The 27,469-nt window shown below is 34.6% G+C and overlaps 1 protein-coding gene across 1 annotated transcript in view; it reads left to right on the top strand.

Moving 5' to 3' along the window:
- The window catches only part of EFL1 (elongation factor like GTPase 1), an 80,560-nt gene that overhangs the window by 3,757 nt on the left and 49,334 nt on the right, over window positions 1-27,469 (top strand). The window contains exons 6-15 of the mRNA XM_075045135.1: window positions 228-365; window positions 1,257-1,471; window positions 5,891-6,014; window positions 6,918-6,994; window positions 7,132-7,268; window positions 8,093-8,215; window positions 10,828-10,927; window positions 20,778-20,929; window positions 21,629-21,807; window positions 22,503-22,638. Coding sequence (XP_074901236.1) covers window positions 228-365; window positions 1,257-1,471; window positions 5,891-6,014; window positions 6,918-6,994; window positions 7,132-7,268; window positions 8,093-8,215; window positions 10,828-10,927; window positions 20,778-20,929; window positions 21,629-21,807; window positions 22,503-22,638 — 1,381 coding nt within the window. The remainder of the gene's footprint in view (window positions 1-227; window positions 366-1,256; window positions 1,472-5,890; window positions 6,015-6,917; window positions 6,995-7,131; window positions 7,269-8,092; window positions 8,216-10,827; window positions 10,928-20,777; window positions 20,930-21,628; window positions 21,808-22,502; window positions 22,639-27,469) is intronic.

Genomic DNA, 27,469 nt, shown 5'->3' with positions numbered 1-27,469 from the left:
CTATTGTGGGTGTTTTCACCATGATATTCTGCCATTCTGCAGAATTCTGTAATAACTTACACTATGTACTATGGGCGTCAAATTTCTGGTTTGAATGCCAACCTGTCCTTTATTATATGTTTAATTAAATTTTAAAATTGTATTGTCATTTTCTTTAACATTCCATCTCTTTTGTAGTATCAAGCTTTCTGTAATGGATTTTTTTTTAACTATTTCCTTCTTAATAGACTCAAGCAGTTCTACGGCAAGCATGGCTAGAAAATATACGTCCAGTATTGGTGATTAATAAAATCGATCGCTTGATTGTGGAGCTCAAGCTCACCCCTCAGGAAGCATACTTGCACCTTAAGAATATCTTAGAACAGGTATTCGTGCTATAGTATCATGTTCACAAGGCAGATTTTGTTGAGTGTTTTTTCTTCCCCCTTTTCTCCATTCTTGAATTGCGAGAGACTGTAATTTTCATGCCTTATAGCTGGAAGAAATTTAGTGCAGCAGAACCAGTTTTTTCTTACTTTGCAGGATCAAGCACTGTAACATCTAGTCTAACTTTTAACATTGAGGTACATTTTATTTCTAGTTGGTTTTGAGGTTCATTCAGAATGCCCATTATGGAGAAAAGAGCATTAAATGCCTCTTGATAGGTCATTAGGAAGAGTCTTCATTTTTAGAAATAATATGCTGAATGTTTTGTTCTTCTCATTAAATTCCTTAAAATTCTTTGAAGGTAGATAAATAATATCTTTAGGCTGCTCCTGATATTGATGGATTTATGCAGAGATAAAGTTAATTAATCTTTTCAGTTGCAAGTTAAGTTGCCTTCAAACTCTGCTCCCCCACCCCCCCACCCCCCGCCCCTAGCTTACTTTTAAGCACTTATCTACCTGGTTTCCCTTTGTTGTTTGTTGGCAGTAGCAAGTTCCTATTTCACCATTCCTTGTTCTGAGAGACAAAGTGTATTACGCATGATATTCTAGATCTGATTCGGTCCTGAAGTGGTTGACTTTGACTTGGAAAGTACATGGTGTTTAAGTCAAAATGTTAGTCTCGTCAAACTCCTGTTGTCTTCGAACGGGCAGGATTAGATACACAAGGTCTGTGTTTCACATTGCAAAATGAGTCACAGGCATGCTCTCTGGTTAAAAAAACCCACCTCTCTTTTTTATATTTTGGAGTGTGTGGGGAATTGCATTTTAATTGCAATGGTTGTGAAAGAGTGAATGAATCTTAGGATGTTTTTACATATTCTTCTGTAGATCAATGCAGTCACTGGAGCACTCTTTACCTCTAAAGTCTTAGAAGAAAGAGCTGAAAAAGAAACAGAAAATGAAAGTATTTCAGACACTGCAACAGGAGATCAAATTTATGACTGGAGTGCTGGATTGGAAGATACTGATGATTCACATCTTTATTTTTCACCAGACCATGGAAATGTGGTGTTTGCCAGTGCAATTGATGGTTGGGGTTTTGGGTAAGTCTGGGATTTAGTTACTGACTTTTTATATATTTTTTTTAATTGATTACTGCATCTGATTGAAGTATTTTCAGTTACTTCATATTTCTAAAGATGTTTTTTATATTTTTCTATGATACGCAACTGAATAGAATCAGTTCTAATATATTATTAACCTTGGACAGCTGAAAATACTACCAGCTTTGTCATCTATGTGACAGGGACCATTGTTTTACTTACACAGCAGCTGCTGAGCCCACTGTAGTGTCCAGCCTAGCCTGGTAAACTGAGCATTTTATTAGTTGCTGGCATTTGATAGGCTGTAATAGACTAGGCAAAAAACTGTGGCAGTACAGGAGGTGTTTCACAAGTAGATTAGACTTTCCAGCTACAGGGACAGTGATGTTCGTAACGAGCATAAGACCGGCAACTGGCATCAGGGCAGCAGTTTCAGCTGTCCAGTTCAGTCCAGTACAATTCTGGGTCACAGCATTACTGTGATCTGTTTTTTCTGTACCAGACTTTGACTTGTCCTTGAAATTATGTAGTTGTCCTGAAGTGGTTATGCTCATCAGTCTTAATCTAGCTTTTTTCTGTTCTTCATTAAGGTGCATTTTTTATCTCTTGTTACCTAATATCTTTATATTTCTGTTTTGGGAGGTTGCTAAATAACAGTGCAGAGATGCTTAAGTAAGCGTAAGAATTTGGGGATAGAACAATTTCAGAAAACTTTCTGGATTACTGATTTGAGTTTGTGATCAGTTCTGTTTTTCAATCCTTTTAGTGGTTAGTTTGAAAGGGCAGCAGGCTTCTGTAAAGATTACACATGTTCTGATTGCTAGCCACAAGGTGGAGTCGCTGTCTTCATCATGAAAATATAATTAAAAAGATATACTCAGTAATACAGTGCATGTCTTTAATATTGCAAAACCTGTAAAAAAAGTCAGCTAAAAGTCTGCTCCAGGTTTTTTAAGTCAAAGTCAAGCTCTTAAATAAGGTTCCATACGTAGTTTGTAATCTAATGCAAACATTTCTTATCGCTGCGGAGGAAAGCGAAAATAAACCAGGCTATTTTAGTTTAATTATATGTCATGAATAATAACAATTTATAAAAAGAAAAATCAGAGTATGAGTGTGTAAGGAAATTGAAAACAAATCTTCAAATTTGGAAATGTCCTTTAGTCTGAAAGAGATCTTTTCATAGACGATGTGAACGAGGGGAGACCTTTTCATTGCTGAAGGCTAGAGGGGGTTTTCTGGTACTTTCAGTGGTCTGCACATTAACACACATCTTATCTGAAGTCCTCAATTCCCATATGGTGCCCACAGTCACACTTCTCTTTTATGATGTGCAGGGAAACAGTATTTTGATTTCTGTAGGCTCTAGCTTTCCTGACTTGTAGCTTTTCACTGAAATTCCATGGAAAAAATGGATTATGATTGTAACTTGTTATACAGAGTATTTGGGATGCAACTGTTACAAACTTGAACAAGTTCAGAGTCAGAATATGAACATTTTCTTTAGCAGGTGTTTAAATGATTTAGAGTTATCTGCTATTTTTGACCTGTATGGATAAAGATTGGGCAATTTGCACCTTATTTTTGTTTTGACTACAGACAAAGCCTGTGAAAGGGAATAAATGAAAACAAAAAGCTAAGTTTTTCTGTTGGGAAGTTCAAAGGTGGCCTAGGTTTGGCATTAGTATTCTAAGTATGCTGCCAGGGAATGCTAAACATTAAGAAAAATGTTTCTTAAAGAAAATAACAACAGTGGAGTGCTTTGTTACAATAAGTAGAATTATAAGCTCAAAAGCAATTTAGAAGCTGTTTCTTTAGATCAAGCTACTTGATATTTGCAAGTAAATGATCAACTATTAAGATTTTATAGGTTACGGAACTGCATTCTGATATAAGCATGTGGTCATAAACACCGGATGATCACCTTTGTAATGAGAAAGCAAGCATGTTGTTCTTAAATGGTGGGTGAATAGAATGGTTATTTTTGTAAAAGTGAGATTTCAGATAGTTACCTTCCCTTCATGATTTTTTTTTCCTCTGATAATTTCTCTGCAAATAGAATTAAATTTCATACATATGTGGCAGAAAATTGATTTGTTTCTGCAGCTCAGAGGTTTAGCAAAAAATACTTCAATTTGAACTGTTTGACACAAGAGTTTACTCTCAGATGTACTTCCAGGTTATGTATCTGATTTCCAATAACATTGGTGTATATACAGAGCAGTGGAGAAGAAAATTTCTTTAAAACAGTGCTTAGGGCTTCAGAGTGCTCTAATTTGTTGTTTTCAGAGATAATACCTTCTGTTAATTTTCTTTTTTTTAATTATTTTTTCCCCAAAGCTTTTAGCACTTGGTACATGTTACTAACTGATATTTCTGCAGAGTAGAATGTGTGATAGATGATTAATGATATATGCTAGGGTAATCTGAAGTGGAATGATAACTGGTCAAGCTTTAGTTGTTTCTTTGTATTTGCTACATCCCTACCACTTGAAATGCTTGTCAAATGGCTTGAACCTTACTTGCAGAGTTTCTGTAAGGCTGAAATCTAAATATTCATTGTAATTTACCTTCAAACAGGGGGGAAGAAATGGGCCAGATATGATCTGTCCTTATTTTTGTGATTGGTATATTGATATACTAGAGAGGACTGCGGCTTTCTGTTTATTCTTTGCCAATACTATACTGGTACAAGATGAACTTAAACTTACAATGCTTTTTATTGAATATGAGACTAAAAACCATGTTTGCTAAGATTCCCCAAACTTTAATCCCCTTCTGCTTCATATATTGAAACCTTTTAAAGATCATATTAATTGAACTATCCATGTACAATATTGTATCTCGGCCAAAAACATTTATGCATCTAACTTAGGCAAGGAGTGTTAGTATTCTGCTGCTGGGTCTGGAGCAGACTGTTTATACATTACACAGTAGACTAATTTGTGTTAATCTATTCTCTATCTCACAAAATGTGCTTACGGCTTGGACAAATAACAGGATTCCTATCTGCTAGTTTTCTTATTTGTACCTGTCCTAATTCTCCATTTTTTTCCCTCGCATCCTGAATATGTTGTAATGTATTTGTTGAAGCTGAATGAGGATTGTTGGCTTTCTGATACTACTTTGTTTCTTATGATGAACTGGCGGGCCCTGGTTCTGATAAATCATGTAAGGGGCGGTAGGGGAGAAGGAACATTTTCCTTAATTAGTTTCAAGGGGTACTTCTGGACTACCAGCAGTACTATGTGGTGAAATACGAACCAGTGGAGCATTTTCTTAATTGGGGCAAGCCTTGACTGCTATTACGTGGTTGTGGGTTCTGTTCCTAAAGGTATTATGATTTGTCATGGCAGAAAAAATTAAGCCATTAGGCAGTGCCAGCCTTATCCAGTGAAGTTAGTACATATGCCTTTCTCATAATCCTCAAGTGTTGAAAAACACCATAAATACATATGCAGGAGTTGCTGGCACAAGAATCTTGAAGGTTCTGCCCCAGTTCAGAGTTTGGGGTAGTTTCTGGAAAAAAAATAATCTCCTTTTTGGTCTTAGTTCAGAACTCACAGCTTATGTCTTGCTGATATGAGCAGGTCTTTTTTTTAGGTGTGTAGAAATTTAAGAATTCTGGATTTCAAAGAACAGATTATCAAATGTCATTGTTCTGTAAATAGGATTGTTCTGATTGTAAATGTATATTTCTGTTTCTGCCTGCACAGGGAGCAAATATGTGGAAATTTTTTCTATTATTGCTTACTGAACATTTTCAGCAAGGAAGCCATAGAATGTTCAGGACTCCCTCTTTAGGTCATAAGCAGCCTGCTTTTATTAACTCATGGGGACCACTGAACAACACAATTGGCTTTATAACACAGTTATGGCATTACCATTTTTATATTACTTTCTGGGTTTTATTCATTATTAAAGAAATGATTCAAACAACAAGAAGTGCCCTAAGTAGTTAATTTAAAAAATAATCACCACCATCTGATAGCTCAAGTGTTGCTCAAAACAATACTTGGTTTTTAACTTGTACCATTCTGGTCACAGACCATAGTTAAATGTGTCATTGGACATCTTTCATAGAATGAATTTGAGACTCATCTACATAAATATTTAGAATTTTTGTATTATGCTTTTGAGTTTTTTACTGGAGGGGTAGTACAGAAACATTTATTGAAGCTTGAAGCTGACTTAAACCAAAATCGTACAAATACTTCTGATGTTTTTGAGCTGTTATGACTAAATATTTTTTAGCAGGTGTAACAATGTGAGCTAAAGTGAAGATGATTGGAAAAATGGGAGTAAAACAAGAATTTGAGATTTGTGTGTGATTTTCACGTAAGCTCTCTGTTGCTTAGGCTGATAAGCACGTGTAAACAGCATGACACTTTTATCAAGATGCATTTTGTTTCCTTTCAGCATTGAGCATTTTGCCAAACTGTACAGCCAAAAGATTGGAATTAAGCCTGCAGTACTTCTGAAGACTTTATGGGGAGATTATTATCTAAATACAAAAGCAAAGAAGATAATGAAAGGTGATCAGGTAGGGAGGTTGTCAGAAATATTACCTGGTTTTTATTTTGTTTTGTTTTGTTTTATTCTGTTCCTCATAGTGTATTCTGAAAATTGACCTCAGTACCTTTTCACTCAACGTCAGTGGAGGTATAAAGTCACTAGGATAGCCTTGCATCAGCCCTTGGAGAAGAGAACATTCCAAAATTGACCATTCGAAAGCTATATGGAGGAAATATCATCTAACAATGCTCACAGTTGCTCTTAAATATCTCTGTTCACAAAATAAGGGACACTCCAGCTTCAAGGATTCAGCGCGGACTGGAACACACAAGATGAATGGAAGGCTTAACAATGTAGAAATGAGAGTAATGAGTGGGTTTCTATCTTACTTGAGAGTCCTTCAACAGCTAAGGATTTAGGATACTCATGTTTAGCTTAGGATTTAGGATTTTAAAAAAATCTTTTTTGCCTTAGTGAAATCCCATTCAATGCTGTATTGAAACCCTGGCCTGAAAACTACACTTTTCTTGCATTAAGTGTGTCACCACTAAAAGTTAAGGGAGGAGAAGGGAGTTTCCCTATAGTCATTTAATGATGGTTTTTTTTGTGTTTTCGTAGGTGAGGATTAATAGTTATAAAAAGGGTGATAACCAGGCTCGAGGTAGAAATGTTCTGTATTTATCAGGCTCTTTCTCTGAAATTGAAATGCTTGTACTTCACTTTTAAATTTCGTGTTTATTTTTTGCCTCATACCATTCTTATAAGACAGACTGTTGAAGTAGTGATCTTGTGTAGAAACAGATAACTGTCTTGATTTTTAATAAAGGTTTTACATGCTCCCTGTGAAAAAGGTCAGGTAAAAGTGCAGTCTTAAGCGTACTGTAAAAGTGAGGAATTGCTGGTAATTAGCTCTATGTTTATATTCTACCAGTCAAAAGGAAAGAAACCTTTGTTTGTGCAGTTGGTGCTGGACAACATATGGAGTCTGTATGAAGCTGTTATGAAAAGGTGAGAAGATCTATAAAGTTTTCATGGAATCTCTTTTCATGTGCTATAGTGATTTTTTTAAATAGACAAGAAATGTTGTAGATGCTTGTTATGTATTGGTACTGTGTTTTTTTATCTATTTATTATTTTCCTTACAGAGACAAAGAAAAAATTGAAAAGATAGTCACGTCTTTGGGATTGAAAATTGGTGCACGGGAGTCACGACATGCAGACCCTAAAGTTCATCTTAATGCCATTTGTAGCCAGTGGCTACCAATATCTGATGCAGTCCTCTGTATCCTTAACGAAGATAGTACTTTTGGTTCTATTGTCAGTTCTCAGACTTCAAAGAATGCTCACGTATTTCAGTATTTGATTTGGTATGATTTGTTCTCTTTTTTCACATCTGTGCCTTTCACATCCAGCTAGCCTATGCTAGCTGGACCTATTTCTCACTTGTAATATTGTTACGTATCTACAACTAGGCTTACATTTCTACCAACTTCATGTTTTTGCATGCATCCTTTTTTAAGGAAAATAAGTTATGAAACTGGAGGTAGTTTAACAATACACTTTCATTATGTAGTTTTATATACAAATTTTAGTGTTCTTCCTGAAGGATAAGCCAATCTCCTTTTTATAATAGTATCTTAGGTCTTCTGTCCATGAGCTTCTGTAAATATCCGGTGTTATGTTTTAGGCATATAAATCTAAGATCAGCCTTTGCTGTTTGTCTGCTGTGTAGACGGCCTTTGTATCCTTTATAATATAGTACCTATTATATTATAGTAGGTATGGTCAAAATATTGATGTGTAAGTACTAATTAGTTCTATAAATCTTGCCCCAATTGTGCTATTCTTAGTTTCCCAGTTGTACATAGTGTGAGCCACCCCTACTTAACTATCCATTCTGCTCTTGGATAAATGCCAGAAATTGTTGCTGACTTGAGAGGGAGCTGTATGCACTGTAACAGGCAAAGCTGGATTTTAGCTATCCGTTGTTGCTGGCAGTTAGTGCATGAGGTTGATGTAAAGAAACAAACATTGAAAGCATTTGTCTTCCTTCTATTTGCATTCAGTGAGGAAATATAAGTATATATCCTTAGCAATGTGTTTTAGCCATGGTGTGTAATAAACTTCCCAGTCCTCTTGATATCACTGCAGAGAGAGTGGAAAAGCTGATGTGTGTTGGAGCTAGAACATTTGATTCTTTGCCACCAGAAACTCAGGAACTGAAAAATGGTGAGTAGGTGTTCTCCCATTAACATGAAGGTGGTTTTGTTTGTCTTTGGATCATAAAGTGTGTAGTAATCTCTACTTAAATTTGTAATTACTTTACTTGTAGTAGCTTTGTTGATATTTGTCAGTGACATGTCATAGTATTATGTCTGATTTTTATGGCCATACGTTTTTCTTCAATCCCATATATTCATGGTTTTTAGACAACTCAAGCTACAGGTGATGTAAAGTCTAAGACTCTGAAACTGGGGATTTTGGAAGGATATGAGGCTAATACTTGTTTTTGGTTCTAAACAGTAGAAGTTATCAGGTAATTGAGAATTGAATATTTTACCAACTTCTATATTAAAATCACTAATTTTTAGCCAGTAGGGGGTTTGAATTTGGGTTTCATTTTTACAAGTATATTGATTAGCTAGGCCCAACTTTAGGTATTTTAAAATAAAAAACGTTTTTTGTTGAATTTATTGCTAAGTAGTTTGTGTACTGAAAAGAAGTTGTTAAGATGAAGCTTAGCTGTTACCCCAAACATTGTCATTAAGAATTTCTTCAACACTTCCATAGCTCAAGGTATAACTTGATTTCTTAGTTATTTCATAATATTCCAGAATGATCAAAGATTAGCAAAGAAAAACAAGAGCCAAAAGAATTCCAGGGCAACAAATATATTTTGTTACCCAGAGTGTTGAATGAAGATATGAAATCCTGGTATTTTGAAGTTAGTTTGAGTTTTGCCATCGATTTCACCAAGATCACAATTTCTCTGGCAGAGTTCCCAGCTTTAACTAAAGAGTTCCTCCTCAAGAAGGGTTTAGTAGCGTATTCAGATGCTGTTGTGTTGATCATTGTGATGTCTATATGTGAAAGTAAGCAAGAGGAAGTTTGATAATCACCAAGTCCTGTGCTATAAAATTGTAATAGGGGATGGAAAGACTGTGTTCAGTGATTTAACTTTGCTATAGGCAGTAAAAGAACTGTATATAGGCAGTAATGAAAATAAACTTGGTGTACAGGATGCAGGAGAGCTCATAAGATGCTCATAGTCCTTTTTCTATCTTTGAATTATTTATAAACATAAACACTGTGTTCATGTATGTCCTTCATAAAAATTGTGATGGCTTGGAAAGGAAAATTTCTAGTGAGTTCTTTTCCTGAAAGAAAGATGAGAACTGCTGAAGCTGAATTAAGTATTTAGCGGAATTGAAAATCAAAGTTGAAACTGATGGTATGGGTGTAATGGACAGTGGTGAGCAAAGCTCGTATTTCTGCATGTGTATGTGGTAATCTCTGTGGGGTAGGAAGTTCTATATAAAATCAAGTGATGTTTTTCCTCCAGATTTGGTAGTCTAAAAAACAATGCTTCCAGATTATCTTTTCAGATAGGTTTGTAGGGGACAAATAGACCTTATATGGATTATTTTGTTGTTCTGCAAACATTCTGTCTAACTGAACAGAATATAACAGACTGCTATTTTGCTGTAGTAAGGTAGTAAATGTTCTCTGATATTTCAAGAGGTAGTTTAGTAAAAATTACAGGAAGATACCATGCTTAAGCTAGTAACAGTTAAAAGCATTTCTTAACTTTGTAAGTATAGTGAAAAGTGTTTATCGAACAATATTTTGAAGAGAGCTTCAAGAAGTCTAAAGGGATGAGATACCAAATGTCAGTTTAAGACGAGATGTGAATGCCAAATTGACAGGCTGTTAGGACTTGTTTTTCATGGGTGAGGCAACTGATATTTTCATCCTTTACTGAACATTTAGAAACAGTGTATTCTCCAAACAGTATTCAATACTGTATAAGTTAATTGGAAGAAATTTGCCTCTGTAAACTCGGATCTTACTGCTCTTGCTTATGAAAAAATAAAGTACTTCACATTTAGTGAAACTTGCTGATTTTTAGTAGTACTTTTGCACTTTATTTGCGTAAGCACTTTACAATATAGTCTTTTCATACATCAGACAAAAGTGAGAAGTGTAGAAGACAACAATTTCTTTTCTATGTTGTTAGAAGTTTTGAATGGTATTGTGTCTGTTTTGGATTTGATAAAGTGTTCCAAGTTGGTTGAAAAAAGTAGTTTATGGGAATTTCCTAAGTATTGAATGATTTTTGTGTGGATCTTTCATCCTTTGAGGAATATCCATTCTTGCAGTTAAGTTGTTACAATTTTGTGAAGACATGAGTGTCTGGTCATTTGCAGGACTTCCTCCTTTAGATTGAAAGGAGGGAGAATACTTTGAGGTACTGAATAAATCGCTCAGTCTTAATGCTAAGCTGCTCTGTTTTTCATTCTAATCTAAACCAGCCTATGAACTCAAGTTTCGATATCAAAAGAATATGTTTAGTTGGACTATATGTAGTTTGTTATGAAGAGTTCTAATTTTACAATTTTGCTCATTTAGTTTAATTGTGAAACAGACTTGAAGATATAGGCAGTGTTATCAAATGATTAGGCTAGAATAATTTTCTACTTTTCCTGTTAATTTGTCTCAAGCATATTATCCATTGAAATAGGAAATAAACAGCAATTCCTATAAAATTCATGGAAAGCCATATTTTTGTTCCTACTGGTGGGAAAAAATTGTGCAAATAACTTCCTTTTATGTTTCTTCAGCTTTTATGAAATGCAGTAGTGAAGGAACAGCCCCGGTTATTGTCTTTGTTTCCAAAATGTTTGCTGTTGATGCAAAGGCGTTACCACACAATAAACCAAGGTAAGAAAATGTAACATTTAACTTCCTGATCTACATAGATTCTTTTAGGAAGAAAAGTTATGTTGCAAGTGTGGATAAATTGGTTTAGACCTGAGAAAATAATTCATGAATTCTTGAGATGCAGTAAAATCTTGTCAGCAAGTAGAGATTTTCTGAATGAGTTTGAGATGATTTGTTTAATCATATTAGTTTTAGAAGATTTAGCAAATTTGGTGAGGAGTAAAAAACACATTTGCTGGAGAATAGTACTTTTGTCCAAATATATCATCCTAATGCATACATTGTATACTGTTTCAGGATGTTTCATTGAACATATGATTGACTTCTAATGCTTTCTTAGTTTTTCAGTAAGGCTGTGGTGGCATGATCATAACAGCTTGTGTTTATACCAAGAAATGCTTCCCATCAAATCTGGCATAATAGCTAAGTGACCATCCAGTCCATTGCAAGTGCAAAATTAAATGGGTTAATTAAAGTAGTCTAAACCATGACTAACTTTTTGCAGTGAACTGAAAGGCATTAATGCATTTCTAAAGATTTTCTTCTGGGAGGTTTGGAAGATTTTCTTGTTACAGCTTTTTATTGTTTAATGACTGTCTTATTTTCTTTGAGGGACAGATCCTTCTTGATTTCATTTCCCTGACATACTTAACTGCACTACTTTGAGCTGAAGCCATCTGCTTTTTTACAGAAGAAATGTACTTTTCTGTTGAGTTTATAAGAATGGGGTTCATCTCAATCTTTCATCCCTCTAAGCCTCTGGAATATTTTCAGAAGTCAACTTTTGTATTAACTGGCCATTTTATGTTTTTCTGGGATTGTCACTGTGCAGTGAAGTCATATAGAAAATACTAACCTTTGTACTAAATTAGACTGATTTTGACTGTTAAATTGTTGTGCAAAAAATGGTACTGTTCCTGTAGTAATGTTTGAAAGCTTTATTGCTATCTTAGGTTTTTCACACACTTCCTAGATTTACTTCAATTTTTTCTTACCACACTTATCTACGAATCTTCCACCAAAAATCTTTCCTGCACTAAGTTTGAAGTCAGGGAAAAGATGCATTGCATTTATGGGTTGACCAGACACTAGATGGTGCAGTTTTGCTTTGAATTCTGTCCTTAAATGTATCTGAAACAAGAGTTCTTGCTCAGGTACTGGTGTAGCACAGCAGTGCCATTCCTGCTTTGTCTGCTTTCCTGGATATATACTCTAGTTACTGGAGAAGACTACACTGAGGCCATCACTTTCTGGCTGTTCTATCACTGATAATGACCTGTTCTTTTATTTGTTGGGAGGATTGAGATTCTTTGACATGGTGAGGATGTAACATAGAGGCAAAGATGGCTTTTAGATACACCAGACACAGAAAGCCTTGGATGTATTTTCAAGTTTTTAACCAAAATTTTGAAAAAAGGTAGCTACTGCAAGTCCTGCTTTGTTTTGTGTTGTGGTTTGGTGGTTTTTTGTTTTTTTTTTTCATTCTGTGTCAGTTGCTTATGAGCACTTTGCCTCATAGATAAACTCTCCTTCCATATCTCCTCCGATATTCATCTTACATTTTTCTTAGTGGGTTTTTTCTATTCTCCTTAGTCATCCCCCACCAGGAAGAGAGCTATTTTACGTGTGTTGTTATATGCCATGTGTTAAACCTTTATTCTCTTAAAAGAGAGAAAAAGTTCCCCAAATGGACAAAAGAATATTTTGAAGAAATTTACCAGGTATTACGGTTCATAATATGTGTATGACCAGCTCCGTTTTTTTGGAAAATGATGCATTCAGTACAGAAGCTTATGCACTGTGACTTGTTGGTTGTATTTTCTCCTTAGATAAAAAAACCATGCTGCTCTCAATTTTATTGGTTTTCAGAACGCAAATACGATTGCATTTTTGCACTCTGATACATATTGTGTAACAAATCTGTAATTCTGGTCATCAATCTGGTTTGAAAAACTTAAAGATGTTTTCTGAGTTGAGTGAAGGATTGCAGTTGACTGATAGTCCAAGTAATGCAGAGCTGGTCCAAAATTCCAAACAAAATTTAGATAAAATAGGCTTTCTGAAGTAATACTGCAGAGAGTAAGGACTGTCCTGGGATTTTTTCTGGGAGACTTTAGGCATATTGGTGATGACTGTAGACAATATGTCCTTTCTCCCTGTTTATTCAGTAAATTGAAAATTGTAGTGTCTTGCACTGTAGTTTGTGTGAAAAGTATTTCTTGCCAGCCTTAATATTCAATTAGTTACTAAATGGCTAGCATTAAAATTAAATGACATGACTGTTTTTCTTTGAGATAACCAGGCATTACCAGCACCATGTAGTTTTGCTGATTAGGTAGTATTAACAGTTTTGTTTTGGAGTGACAGTTGGATTCCACTTTTTGAAAAATAGTAATATAGCTAAGAGTGTTTTTCTTGATATTTTAATTGTTAATATTCTACAGGTAAGCTGTTCTTGAAGAAATCAGAGAAGGAGGTTAGTTTTAAAGAGGGAGGAAAGCTATCTCCATGAAACAAAGTATTTCTTTTGAAAACACAGCATTGTGTAAATGTGGTTCATAAGCACATGTTTTGAATTATATTGACCACTGCGTGCTATTTACAGTTACACAGTGAAGATTGTGCTTAACAGAATGGAGTGATGGTTGTGTGGAGTGTGTGAGATCCAATATTTAAATCAACATTTCATGAGGATGCTTCATAAGAATGCTTGAGCATAGGGAGGAACAAATAAGTACACAATGTTGATTAACAGTGGTTTCATGTTTACCTATTTAAGAACATTAATACATGTTATATGTTCCATTTACATGTTAATTTTTAGGAGCCGTAACTGTGTTCTTGTGTATTCTGGTGTTTGACTGCTGGACCTATCAGCTAGGTTATTTGCGTCCTTTGGGGGGGTGGGGAAGGGAGTATTTTTAAGCATGTTAAAGCATATAAAAAAATCTGAGATTTTTCTCCAGTTTGGTTGTTTGGGTTTGGGTTTTTGGGGGTTTTTTTTGGCAAGTTTGGCAAGACACATATTCCTCTACTTCCAGAGGAAAAACAGTAGATCCATGCTACTGTCTTTTTCTTTCCTTTCGTAAGGTAGTATTGGGTGATCTTACCTTTTTGTAAATTTCTTGGAAGCTGTGAATTGACCTTGCAGTTTTTATAGTTTGTCTTATTTCTGCCATCTGCTTTTCATACTTTTTAAGCATAGGTTGGGGAAAGCAAAAAGCTCTTCTAAGTCCAGGGTGTACAGTAAATGATAACGAAGGGTGGATTTTTAATTAAAACAACATCCTTTGAGACTGCTGTTGGCAACTAATATCTCCTAGAAGGTGACTTTAAAAATTAATAGATTCTATACTAAAATGGCTATGTTTTTGCTTTTACTGTTTAAATAGCAAAGTTTGTTAGCTGTTACAACACTAGAATACATGGGAAAATAATTTGTGGTCAGGTTACAACAGGTTGGCAGTTTATCTTTATCTTTCTTTGGAAAGATTTGAAACTTGACTTTTATATGGTACCAGTATGTCCCTGAGTTTTTATTAGGTTTTCTAAAGAAAGGAGAATTGTGCAAATATGTTTTGTCTTCCAGTTTCTTCTGTCTGAACTTATGAAATTATTTGCTAATTCCAACCAAATCAGACAAAGGTGTAAATTTTCTGAAAATTGGTGGTTGGGCAGAGTAGACAAACAAATTAGGACGCCTGATAAGACAGTGTAGGGTGATCTTCTTCATTTTAGATATTAAAATAACCAAACCAAAACCAGTAGGAAATAGGGCCATATTGGCTTCTTTTGGAGCTACTTGCTTTATGTAATGAGGCCATGGTTATTTGATGATGTCTGTGGTTATTTATTCTTAAGTATTGCTGTGTGCAGAATTAGGTGTTCATTCAGCATATGCTGTTTCTTTCTCTCTACTAGTGTTTTACATTGAACTGCAGTCTAAAACAGAATGGTTGAGTGTAGGTGTATAAATAAAAGCAGAGCTTGGCATTTAGGTACAGAGTATAAATGTTCTCATTTGCTCTTCCTGAAGTTCAGATTTCTGTCTTTATCTAACACAGTGTAGAAGAGAAATATTTAGTAATTAGGTACGATCGCTTTCAAGTAGTTTTAGCTGTTGCTATGTGTATTTAATATAAAATATTGAGAAAATGTAAATCGGATATCAGATGTTTGTTATGATGAAATCCTCTACTAACTTTCTAGAGCTTTATGTATAAATGTCACAGTGATGTGATGCAGTGGCAGCAATGGGAGGCAAACCATATGTGTTATTTCAAGTCCATCGTTCTTACAATCCTGCTGAATAATGTAAATAGAGTACACTAAAGAAATTCCATTTCTGCTTTTCAGTGGTAATAAAGAAAAGTGTATTGACCAAATAATCTGATGTACTAAAATTATGTTTCATGACTGTACTAGGGGATATAAAATACAATACCCTTACCATTTTCTTCCGGATAATGTGAAAGGTACTTCTTTCTCCTCAGTCAGCTTGAAATCAGGATTATTTTTTTTTCTTAGGTGTCACCATAAAAATAGGCACTTTCCCATACAATTCTGCTTGCAATTATGAAGATAATTGTTTCATTGTTTTGTGGTACAGCTTGTTTGCATGTCTTAAACCAACAGATTGTAGTGTACTTTGTCTGTTTCCTTTCTAATGTCTCCTAAAAAACTGTATTGGAAAAAATGTAAATCCTGTGATTTTTGCCCAGCCTTCAGCTAAAAAGACCTTACATTGTCTTGATCAAAAGAAAAGAACGCTTACAAAGCTCCAAGCTCTGTAAGAAATCACTATCTTCTTGCAAGTAAATTAATTATGTTTAAAGGCAATATGACTTTCAGGGACTTCAGTGTGATCTGAACCCATCATTTTCTGTTTGCATTAGTAATAGTTTGTTCAAAAATGTGGTTAGTGCATTAGAAATGAATATGGCATGAGTCACCTGAACAGCCTGTCAGATTTACAGGCTAACATCTGAAGATGGCACCCAGTTATATAATTAAGAGTCATATATGCTTTTCAAAAATTAAAAACCCTACTTATGGCTGTTGTGAAATAAATTTCATTGTAACAGTATGCATTTTAATCCAGCTAAGACCTTTGGAACTGATCTAAGAGGAATATGTAGTAATGGATGAAATTTGAATCTCTGGACATGATTTAGTTTGTGTAATTGTAAGCTTAAGAGAGAAAAGCTTGTAACATTCTGGAAGAGTTTTACTTCAAGATTCTTCTTTCTTTATTGCACATTTAGTATGTGAGATAAACCAAAGGTCAGTATATCAGTCAAGAGTGTTTTTCATTGATATTGGTATCTTAGTTTTCTTACATATTTCAGAATGAATGAAAATTGCTATGTAATATAATACAAAACAGTTATCGAGTATTCCCCTTTGCAGGAACCCTGGAAGATTGTTGTATGAGATTTTATGTAAATTCTGATTTGGATGATTTTCAGTTGTTCATTTTGTGTATACATGTTTTTTTCTACTGTGAATTGCCTAGTGCTTTCAGTTGCAATAGAAAAGATAGGAAATAATCTTAGTATTTGTACATTAGTTTGTGAATGGAAATAGTTCCATAGACATTAAGCAGTTTAATCCAGAAATTAATGAACTTCAGAAGGATTAGGAAGACCACCGGACATACTGTGTGCTGAATTGTAGCAAATAAGCTGCACTTGACAGAGCTGTCCGTAGGGATGCTGTTATCAGAAGTCTTCCAGTGCCAGGTGGTGAGCAGAACAGCAGCCAATGATTTAACTAGAACTTAATTCTGAAGAGCAGAGTCATGAAGAGTAATCCAGAAGATTCTCTATAAATTACTTGGATTTAAAGATGTTAACAGAAATTACCCCCTTAGCTTCATGAAGTCAAGCATGTGTCCATGAGCTCATGGAATTTAAACTGGTAAAAACTGTATGGAGAGAAAGTATTCTTAGCCACTTCAAAAACATTGTTTGTGGCATAGGAGATGCATCACAGACACTTCTTGATGGTAGTACCAATGTTTTGGAAATCAGTTGATGTTCTGACTGTGGTGTTTCCTTTTTAAAATGGTCTGAGGGTTAAAAGGTTAAAAAAATAAATGTAACACTTTCCATAATAATCAGAGGCCAATTTATGTTTGGGTTTTTTGTTGTGTTTATTCACTATGAATTTTTGGAATGAAGTCTGTCTTTGATAAACATGGAAGGGTAGAAAAGCTATCATATTCAGAGGACTGATTGCATGAAGTTTAGTTGTCGTTCACTTTAAACTAAATGAGTTATCCCAGGGGAACTGGAGTATCCCAGGGTTGGAGTAAGGAAGTCAGCAGTAGCTTGCTTACATTACCTGAAACCTGATGCATTTAATCAACAATCTACTAAATATTAATAGTATATATATTACACCCTTTTCCACATTATTATTTCCATAGCATTTGTTTACCACATGGTTGAGGTTAAGATGAGTTAGTAATAATGTGGTTACCCATCTGTGTCAGCTCTATTACTTGTGCCTGGTTCATGTGTATGGTGTCTGGATGCTGTAGCATCTCCGTGGAGGTAGGGACTCTCTTCTTCTTTCCGCTCCAGAATTTTCATTTACTGTTTTTTGTGTGCCTGCATGTTCCCATTTTTTTCTGCCAATATTATGAGGCTGTAGATCCTTTCTTATGGAGTGAAAAAAGGGGATAGAAGAAATATGGTATGGAAGAAGAGGAGAGAATCTTTCTTCTGTTTTGGGCAGCATTTGTTCTAAATTGATTTCTCTTCTGATTGGTTTTGCCAACTGGAGAAATTTAATAAATCAGGGAATAATTTAAAACTGGTTTTGTTGCAGATCCAGTGGCTTATGTGCATTAATCTTGTTCTGTGTTCTGCTTGAGTGTGTTACAATTCTGTATAAGGATTTATTTGACAACATTATCTTTTTGTGGTTTCTAATGATACTACTGGGAGTGACTAATTTTATAGAAATTGATGCTGACAGAAACCAGGATGGAAGTCTAGGTTGTACCTACTCGCTAAAGTCCCACCCACACTCAATCTGCTGCTTATCAAATTGAGACTATAATTAACTGTGCTTATATGTATTATAACTTCCACAGGTGCATTCAGAATTTTAAGGTACCTTTAACATTTGTGATTAGGGCTATTTGACACCTGAATATACTGATACTTTTAAAAATACCTTGTAAAGGGAAAAAAGCGAAGAAACTTTTTTCTTTTACTCTCAGGTTTATTTACACAAAATAGAAGTATTTTTGGACAATAAAATGTGTTGGAATGCACACATATGTCCTCCTGTGTATACTATGCCATCATACATAGACTGCGTTTATGACACCCTTGGCTGTCTTATCTGTACTTTTCCTATCAATCTCTCTCCTTTGGGAATTTTTTCAGACATTCCAAACCCTTAAATAGCTTTGAACAGCTGCCTTCAGGAAAAAAAAAAAAATCATCATAAAGTTTTCTTCTCCACCATCTGCTTTGCATTTTGTATTGTTAGGTCTCACTCTCTTTTGCAAGAAAATAAACAAACCAAACAGAAATACCACGCTCCAAAATTTCAGAGATACATATTCTTAATTCTGTCACAGTGATTAATAGATGCTTTTTTAAAAGAAAAAAAGTTGCTGAGGAGTTTGTAGTGGCATTTTTGTCTTGCTTTTGCCTTTTCTATGACATGCAGTATGTCTGTCCCAGGTTCTGAGTTCTGAAAGTCTGTGCTTCTGATTCTGACGTTTTATCCTGGGGGCCTCTCTTAGGTAGTTTTTAGAGAGATTTTTAGTTTGTGTATAGTTTTCTTCCTCTTTTGAGTTGAATGTTTGGATTCAAGGTAGGCATGATAGCTGTGTTCAGAGTGATTTCCTCAAGTTCTAAGAATTTTGGTAAAATGAAGAGTCTCATTAAGCATTTTTTTAAAATTAAGTTTCTTGCAGAATGTGTTGTATGCAGAAAAGCATCCATATTGTGATATTAAAAAAAAAATAAAAATCTTACTGGAGGTGAGTTGGTCTCAGCCACAGAAGCTGTTCGGGGCTTTCCTCCCCTAATTAATCCAGTTAAGGGCAGAGTAAGCATCCAGTAAGTGTCTCTACTGGCTACGCATAAAAGCTTTGACCATTAAGTGATGGGTTTTTTCCTTGTTTGGGAGTGTGGAATAGTTGATGTGGGGATGTGATTCAAACTTTTTTTTTAGTAACGATCATACTTATGTGCCTGTTGTGTAAAGAAAAATTACTCTACTGCTGTAGTGCTTCTGGTCATCAGACTGTGATTGATACAACTGACTGAAAGAATCCTAAACCATCTTAATACTAAGAACTGTTCATTGTTCTTGCCTCCATCATATGAGCAAATGCAGCCATAAGGACACACCGTGTAGGTGGGGTTTTGCTGTGGGATTGTGTTCACCTTCTTGAGTTGAAGTCAAGATCTAACACTTTGTGATTAGTTTGTCCAGTTGTGTTGTACAAATGCGTGTTTTATGATAGAGAGAATTATTCTGTTTTTTCTCTTGAGTTAGAATTCCATTAAGAATATTCATATAATACAAAAAATGCATTGGTTATTATTTTGGAAATAAATTATTTATTAATGCTGGAAAGCAATATAAATTTCCATTGCTCCCAATGGGAAAAAAAAAAAAAAGAAGGCATTCTAGTTCCATGAAAAAAAGTATATCTGCATAACTTAATTATTTTTTCCTGCTTTTAAGCCACAGTGATAAAGTTGGTTTTTTTTTAATTTAGGCACCTGACAGCATGTTACATGAGAAATTGAGGATATTGAAATTACTAAACAGAATAAATTATTCTTAAGAGTATCTGTAATGATTATAGCAGGATCATAGGTTCAGCTCTTTTATGTGGGAAATTAATAGAAACGGGAGGAACTGGAAAGGGAAGATGACTAGTATCTGAAATTAATTTCCTTATTTGGACTTAATTAAATTAGAAGATAACCTCATATCACAGATTTTTATTTAGGGCCAGATTTAAAAATCAAATGGACAGTTTTAGGCAGTGCTGTTAGACTTCATATATGTGTAACTCACTTTGCTGCTTAAAATGCTTGAAAAGAGTTGCGTATAAAAACAAGTCTGTTAATATTGCCTTTTCTAGGAATGATAATGTAATTCTTAAATTTTTATTATTTATTGCTTTAAATCTTATGTTAAAGCACTTTGTTTTAAGGCAGGGTTTACCAGTAAGTAGATGGAAATTGCATCAGAATATTAAAATTAGTTTTTGTTGGTGGTGTCTCAGTTTTAAGTCTTTTGTCCTTTATGAAGCTATTCACTTTATGGAAAGGTAGCTATAGCAAGCAGAGACTTTTCCCTACATTTGAACACTTGCTGTAAAGAACACCTTAAAATAATAAAGATACCACAAGTAATTTAAAATGACAGTGTTTGGTCCCTATGTATTTGGAAGAAAAGTCTGGTTGTTTTTTCTAACTATCTTGGTATAGGTAAGCTTAAATTAGTATATTGTATGCTTAGTCTTAGCTGTCATTCTAGCTCAGGATAACATACTGGACATGGCGTAAAAAGCAATTTTGAAAATTGGCTTGGATCTTTTCTGAAAAAGTAGGAATTCACACATCAGTGGGAGAAACTTGACTTATTTTAACAAAATAAACCGAAGCTTAACATGGTGGCATCTCCCTAAACATGGTAGAGGAAGTTTGCTAATTTTAGCTGACTTAAAATACGTAGTATCATGGGGACAAAAGGCATTCTGCATAAGTCTTTACTTATGCCAAATATAGTATTCTAATTATTGTGATTTAATTTATTTTAAAATAAATGACATTTCCAAATACTAATGTTTTAAAATACTATGTAGGCCTTTAACTCAAGAAGAAATAGCTCATCGGCGTGAACTTGCGAAACAAAGGCATGCAGAAAAATTGGCAGCAAATCAAGGAAGGGAGCTGTCAGAAAAGCCCCCAAGTGAAAATTCATTTGAAGTAACTGGGAACACTGGTGATATGAAAGGTATGTAATGTTCTACTATCTGTTTTTCTCAGAGGACCTTTAATAGTAGTATCCAGGTGTTGTCAAGGGGCTGTGTACCTTACAAAGAATCATCCACATGCCAGTCCAAACAGTTCAATAGATGGAACCGAACAAAGAGTAAAGGAGGGATTTGTAAGAAGGCTGATAGTTCATAAATGCTGCGGTAGCGCCATGGATACCTGTTCTATGGCCTGAGAATGTGGTTGGTGTCTGTACTTTGAGTCAGCAAAGCCAGGTGATGCTTGAAGGGTATGCTCTGCTGAAAAATTAAATAATTCTTACTCTTAAGTAGAAAGGTGCGGCAATTGACTTTCGCCCTTGTGTATGGGGTAGAAAGATTCAGGTTTGTTTAGCTTACTGCTAGAACCTTCTTACGGACTTGTTACTAGGATACTTTATGCCAATATAACTTTAATTCCTTTAAGCTTTTATGAGAGTAACTGTTTCATTAAAAAAAAAAAACAAACAAACCAGAAACAAACAGCCTAGTAATAAGTTGGTACAAAAGCAGTGTATGAGCAACAGGAATGGATTATGAGTTACAATGGGGCATTCTTGCCATCTTGTAATGTGTCGCCAGATGTGGTAGAATAATATGTAATTGATTATTTATTTTCGCTTCAGGTGATGAGGCAGAAACTGCTTTTATTCTTCATATATTTTTCTAACTTTGATTAGGTGAAGAGCAACATCTCACTGGTCAAGTAGAGATCATGACCTCAAAGGCAATGAAACAGGAAGCAGACAACAAGGAGTCTTTCATTGCTTTCGCTAGAGTGTTCAGTGGCATTGTGCGAAGAGGGCAAAAGATCTTTGTTTTGGGACCAAAATATGATCCTGCTGAGTCTTTGCATAAGGTAAGAGGTGACAGTGAACTGTTACCATAACTTGGAATTCTTTTGAAACACTGATGACTTAACTTTTTACACGTTGCTCACTCAATAAATAAATAAATCAGAAGTTCCAAGTCAAAAATTCCAAAAAGTATCAAAGTAATTTAGGTAATTCTGGTAATAGCTGATTGTGTCCATAAACTCATTATAAACCTTAACATTTCCAAAATAGTTTAAGCACAGTGTTGTATTAGCTAACAATAAATCCAGTATGTGCATACTTTGATTCAAAGAAAACTTGTGAAGGAAAAAACAGTGCTTTTGGGGAACAGGAAGGTGCATAATAGTATTGAAAAAAATGGTGTTAAATGTTTTAAGATTATGATCATAGAAGTTCATTACTTATGAGTTTACTTAAAAAAAATTGTTTTATCAGTGACAATGAAAAGTGAGCTAGGAGTAGTACACACCTAAACATTACCAAAGAAAGCATTGTTTTTTATTTTCTTGGTAACATTTGCTTGTTTGCCACAAGACTGGAGTTTTGGAAGGGGAAAAAAAAAATTTCAAGTATATGTTGATTTTTAATATCTAACTTTTGAAATGAAAATGCTTTAGAATGCATTTCTTAGCTTTAGAGTGGAAGGAGGTCTTGAGGAAGAAGCTTTTATCAGCACTAAGTGATAAATATTCAACACTGGCTGTTTTACTTTGCGTAGCTGTCATCCCAGTGTTCTGCTACAAATGATCTGCCATTAGTACCTCATATGACTTGCTGTACATTGGAGAATCTCTACTTGCTTATGGGAAGAGAACTTGAAGATCTTGAAGAAGTACCTGCAGGAAATGTTCTGGGTAAGATGTAACTAGTATTTAATTTCCTAGAGCCTGAATCCTTGTATCATCCAAAATACACTGAAATTGTTTTGATGTGATTCATAATAAGAAAACTTAAATAAATCTATGAATGTTTTTAGGTATGTGTGTGCAAAAAATGAAGGTACTCTAAGGTATGATTTCTGTGAACTTTGAATTGTGGTGAGGGAAAAGATGCATGAATAGGAGAAAACTAGGGATTACATTAGCCTGTTATCTTCAGGTTGGAGTATTGCCAGGAATTGCAAAAGGTAGCAGTAAGGTCTCATATTTTATAAATTGCAAGGATTATTTATAATATTTTCCTAACAGTGGAAATTCTGTAATATGACTTCTCTAGTGATGTGGAAAATTGTGGTTTTATTTATGGGTTTGCTTGAACTATGGTGCTAAAAATTATTTCTTTTATGGCTGTGGCAAATTTTGCACTTTCTCCACAGAAAAGGATCTAAGTGATAAGTCATCTTAATCATTGAGTTATGCTCTTTTTTGCCAGATTCTGAGCTGCTTTGCTCTAGACTATGAATAGCATTCTTTACTGGTTTTGTCCTTCATTTGTCTTTTTTTAATATCAAAATTAGTGGTTAGAATTTAGAAAGTGTAAACTTTAAAAATTATTTGATTCTTTATTTTTTTCATTTTGTGAATGAAAATGTATGAATTACAGCAAAATATAAGATTTTTTTTTTTTCTCATGTCTATCATCTGATTTTTAGCAATTTATAGTAAATGTATAGTAAATTAAAAATAGGTTTATTCTGTCAGGATTGGATTTTGTTAATCAGGCAGTTAACCATGCTGGTTGCTTTTAGCATGGGCCTGGTGTTCAGAACCTAAGCAGCTGGTGAATTAGTTTTATTTGGAAGCTTAATATTTTAAAATTCTGAATTACACCTTATTCTAGTCTGATGCCCAAGTTGACCATTTTCAGTATCAAAATGTATTAAGTATATGGTCTGTTTACTTCAGAAAAATGATTAAGAGTTTGGAGAGAAAAAAAAAAAACCACCCCAAAACATTCTGCAGTAAAAGGGACAGGATATTGTCTTTGTGCTTGCCAAATAATAAGTAGTCCTGGAGCTGCCTCCTGCAGAGAAAAATATATTGTAAGAATTATATTACGTCTTTAATGTTAAGATTTGGACCAAATTTCAAGAAACGTTTTTCTAACCAATTAGTTCTACGAAAAGGCTACTCTTCAGTGGGGTCTAGCTTTTCCATAAAGAAGAACATATTAGTTGAGTAATACAAAAGTACTAAATGGTGACACAAGATTTGTCATATTTAGAAAAATTCATTAGAATTTTAAGATGATATTAACAGTCAGAGCTCTTAGCCAGACTATGTTCGGTATTTCATCTCTTTTTACCAGATCATTGTCTAGTCTCTTTATATATTGACAAAACAGGTTTTCATTTTTACCTCAAACATACAAGCTCAGGTATATATGTGTTAGGTTTTGGGTTTTTTTAATCTGATGTTATTTTAAGGAATTTTTAAAACTAAAAGCCCTAGATACCTTCTTGTTCATTTGTTTCTCCCATTTCCCTGTGAAGCTGCATTGTTAATTTACATAACTTCAATAAACACCTTTACTGATTTGATGATGATTTACCACACTTGCGAGAAAATGCGATACATTTATATGAAAGGAATCTGTAGCAGTGGTGATGCAAGACTTTTATTATTCCAGTTAGTAACAATGATTTCTGTTTCAAAGACCATTTATCTTCTAGCTTTAAAACATACAGCAGTGATTTCTCTCCAGCCATATAAGGAAATTGCTTGTAGATTATCTAGTAAATTAAGGAAGCATTTCTGAAAGCTCTGTAGTTTTACTCTGTATAATTCAATTATTGCCATAAGGAACACACAGTTAATTGTGACTGACTATTTCCACTTTAAAACTCATGGTATGGGGCTTTTTCAGATTTTTTTTTTTCTTCATGGTTTGGGGGGGTTTTTTTTGCTATTATTTATAGGTTGTTTCTTACCAGGAAGAATCTGCTTGGTCCTAGTGAGCAGCCTTTTTATTCTTTATACTGGCTTATGCAAAGGTTTAATGATCAAAGACTTGTCTTGATACATAGGTTGTTTCACTGAAAATGAAAAGATTTCATCCCTTGTTCCTTGTGTTCAATTAATATTTACTTAAAATACTCATCTCCTTTTAATTGCTAAAATCTGAGAAACTTGTGGTGAGATATTGTAAGAGGAAAAGGTAATGAAGCATACTGTATTGGAACTACAAAGCTGTCACACAAACAGAATTCAAGAACATCCAGCTGAAAAGTAATACCATGTCCTTGTCTAATATGCATAGCCATTCTGGCAAGCTTTGGAAGGTTATTTTCTGGTACTATTCTGAGTTCCTGGAAGTTAGGAGAGACAAACTGCTTTGCATTAGTTAATTTGTATTGCAAGTTTGCAGCTCAAATGTTTTGTCAAAAGTAGTTGTCAAAAAGCTTTAAGCAGTATGTCATTTTCGAGTAATATGGCAAACACAAAATACTGCTTCCTTCCACATAGCTGTTTATAATTCACAATTTTTCTTCTTTACAGTCTCTGTGACTACCATACATTTTTTGTAGTCCTTGAGTAGGAGGTGAAATATGATTTAAAACAAATGAAAAAGTTCATGGGGACCAAGGATAACAGTCTTTGTAATAAATCTTTTAAAAATTATTTGTCAGAATATTCTATGAAAAGAGCAAAATTCTTGTCTCTGACAAAAACACCTGGTTTACAGAATTTGTAATTTAGAAGCACTATTGATTTCTCTACTCTGAGAACTAAAATGAGTATGTGAACAAAATGCCTTTTGAGGAAAGAGTACTGTCTTATTTTTCACTTTTTTTTTTTTTCTCTGCACTTCTGTTAGAGGTCCTGTGCCAGCAGACAGGAAATTATGCTTTGTAACTGGTACTAACTACTAGGTTCTGCTTTGCACTATGAATGAACAGAGACCTTGCAGGAGAAGAATCTAGTTACTGGAGCCACAGATAAGGTTATAGTAGGTTAGGTATGTGCCTTCTGGTTCCAAATGGCACTTGTATTTAGTTGAAACTGCTGAATGAAAAACATGATAGTCATTGGAATGGACCATGAAAAGTATCTTGAGGTTTAATTTGGAAAAATGTTGAAGTACTGATCCAAAAATAAATCATGTGTAAATGTTACTGTTTCAGGAATGGCTTATTTTTCTGTATCGTGTCGCAGGCCTTTTGCATGATAGGCAGTTGCTGAATTTGAGCATCCCTGTGGTCATCAGGTCTGACAGTCCTGGGAGTGAGAGCCTTGTCTTGCAAATGGTCCACCTACTTCTTCTTATTCCAGTGCTAGCCTTCTCTGTATCGCTTTGTTCTGTCTTAAGGACCATGTGAACTTCTGTACAGGCTTCACTTGTCTTGCAGTTGGCCTGATGCCTTATCTTAATAGAAACAGTGTTACCTGTTTTGTAAATTCTAACTAGGTATATCAAAATCGTGCTTAAATTCCAAATGCAGAACTACTCTGTGCTTGCAGACATTAAATGTGACAATTATGTATGACACCTAAATCTGTATCTCAAAATCAGCTCAGATCTTTTGATTCCAAGCGTCTCGGGCACATTTTGTGCTCACCTTTTGAAAACTGCCTGAACATCCATTGGAAAGAAAACGTTACACAAGTCTTATGTGCTGTTTTGAAAATATTGTCCTTCCGAGTCTTTAAGGAGAGAAACACTACTTAAATATTAAATTCCAAAGACTCTTCGACTGATGTATCATTGCATATTGTTAGTGACACTGTAATACTGACCTGTGTTTGCATAATCTAATGCTATGCAAATAGCAAGCTATTGTAATTGCCCCACTTTCTTTAAATATTTGTCCTTCTTTGCTATGACAAAAATATATCAGAGAAAGGAGCTTGATATAAACAATCATCTGGCTATCCAGGTGTGTTAAGCTTCTTTATTATTACAGAAGCTTAGGTTCTTGCTGGGACACTCCCCCTTGTTGTACAGGAAACGTCTATGGTACTGTGGGTTTCTGCCACCATGCAAACATCCTCTCCAGATGTGTTGTATTTGACAGGAAGTCAGCCCCTGGCTGTAGCGTGAAATCCATTGATCTCTAGTTTAGTTATCATAGCTCTTCTTACTAGTGCTTAGTTTCTCTTATATAAAGGAAAACTATAAATGGTCCAGTCACAAAATGTTGATTGATTTAATTTGGTTGTTGTATGTAAGTTCTGTTTGCCAAGTACTGTTAGATATTGTTTAACAAACTGTAGAGACTGATAATGCAGGTACAGAAATAGAAAAATTAACACTAACATAAACATTTTTTTTGTTAATGAAAGGTATGGGGAAGCAATATTTGTTATGTCATTTCATGAATGAAAAAATGTTGCTTCTTTACCAGGCAGGAAAACAATAACTTAAAATTGAAACAGTGTTAAAAGTTTCACAAAGGAGATTAGTTCAGGCAAGCTTTAAATTATTTCTGTTATGTTTCTATGTTAATATTTCCTCTAAATCAAGACTACCTCTATCACACCAGTAAGTGTTTTGAAGCATTAATAAGTCTGTATTCTGGGGAATGCAAGAGGAAGTGGGGACGCTTGATTTGCTTGTTCCCATGCAAGAATCTCTCTTTATATATATATATTTTTATATATATATATACACACACACACACACACACACATATATATATGGGTTTTAGGTATTTATTTAAACCATGCAAAGGAAAAGTACAAATACAGGAAAAGTGTCATGTTGTAACTCTTGTTCTGATATTTTTGTGATTGAAGTTGGTAAAAA

This window comes from Buteo buteo, chromosome 13 (genome assembly GCF_964188355.1).
Source record: "Buteo buteo chromosome 13, bButBut1.hap1.1, whole genome shotgun sequence".
Lineage (NCBI taxonomy): Eukaryota > Metazoa > Chordata > Aves > Accipitriformes > Accipitridae > Buteo > Buteo buteo.
Note: the sequence above shows the minus strand (reverse complement) of the source record. Positions and strands in the feature narration are given on the sequence as shown.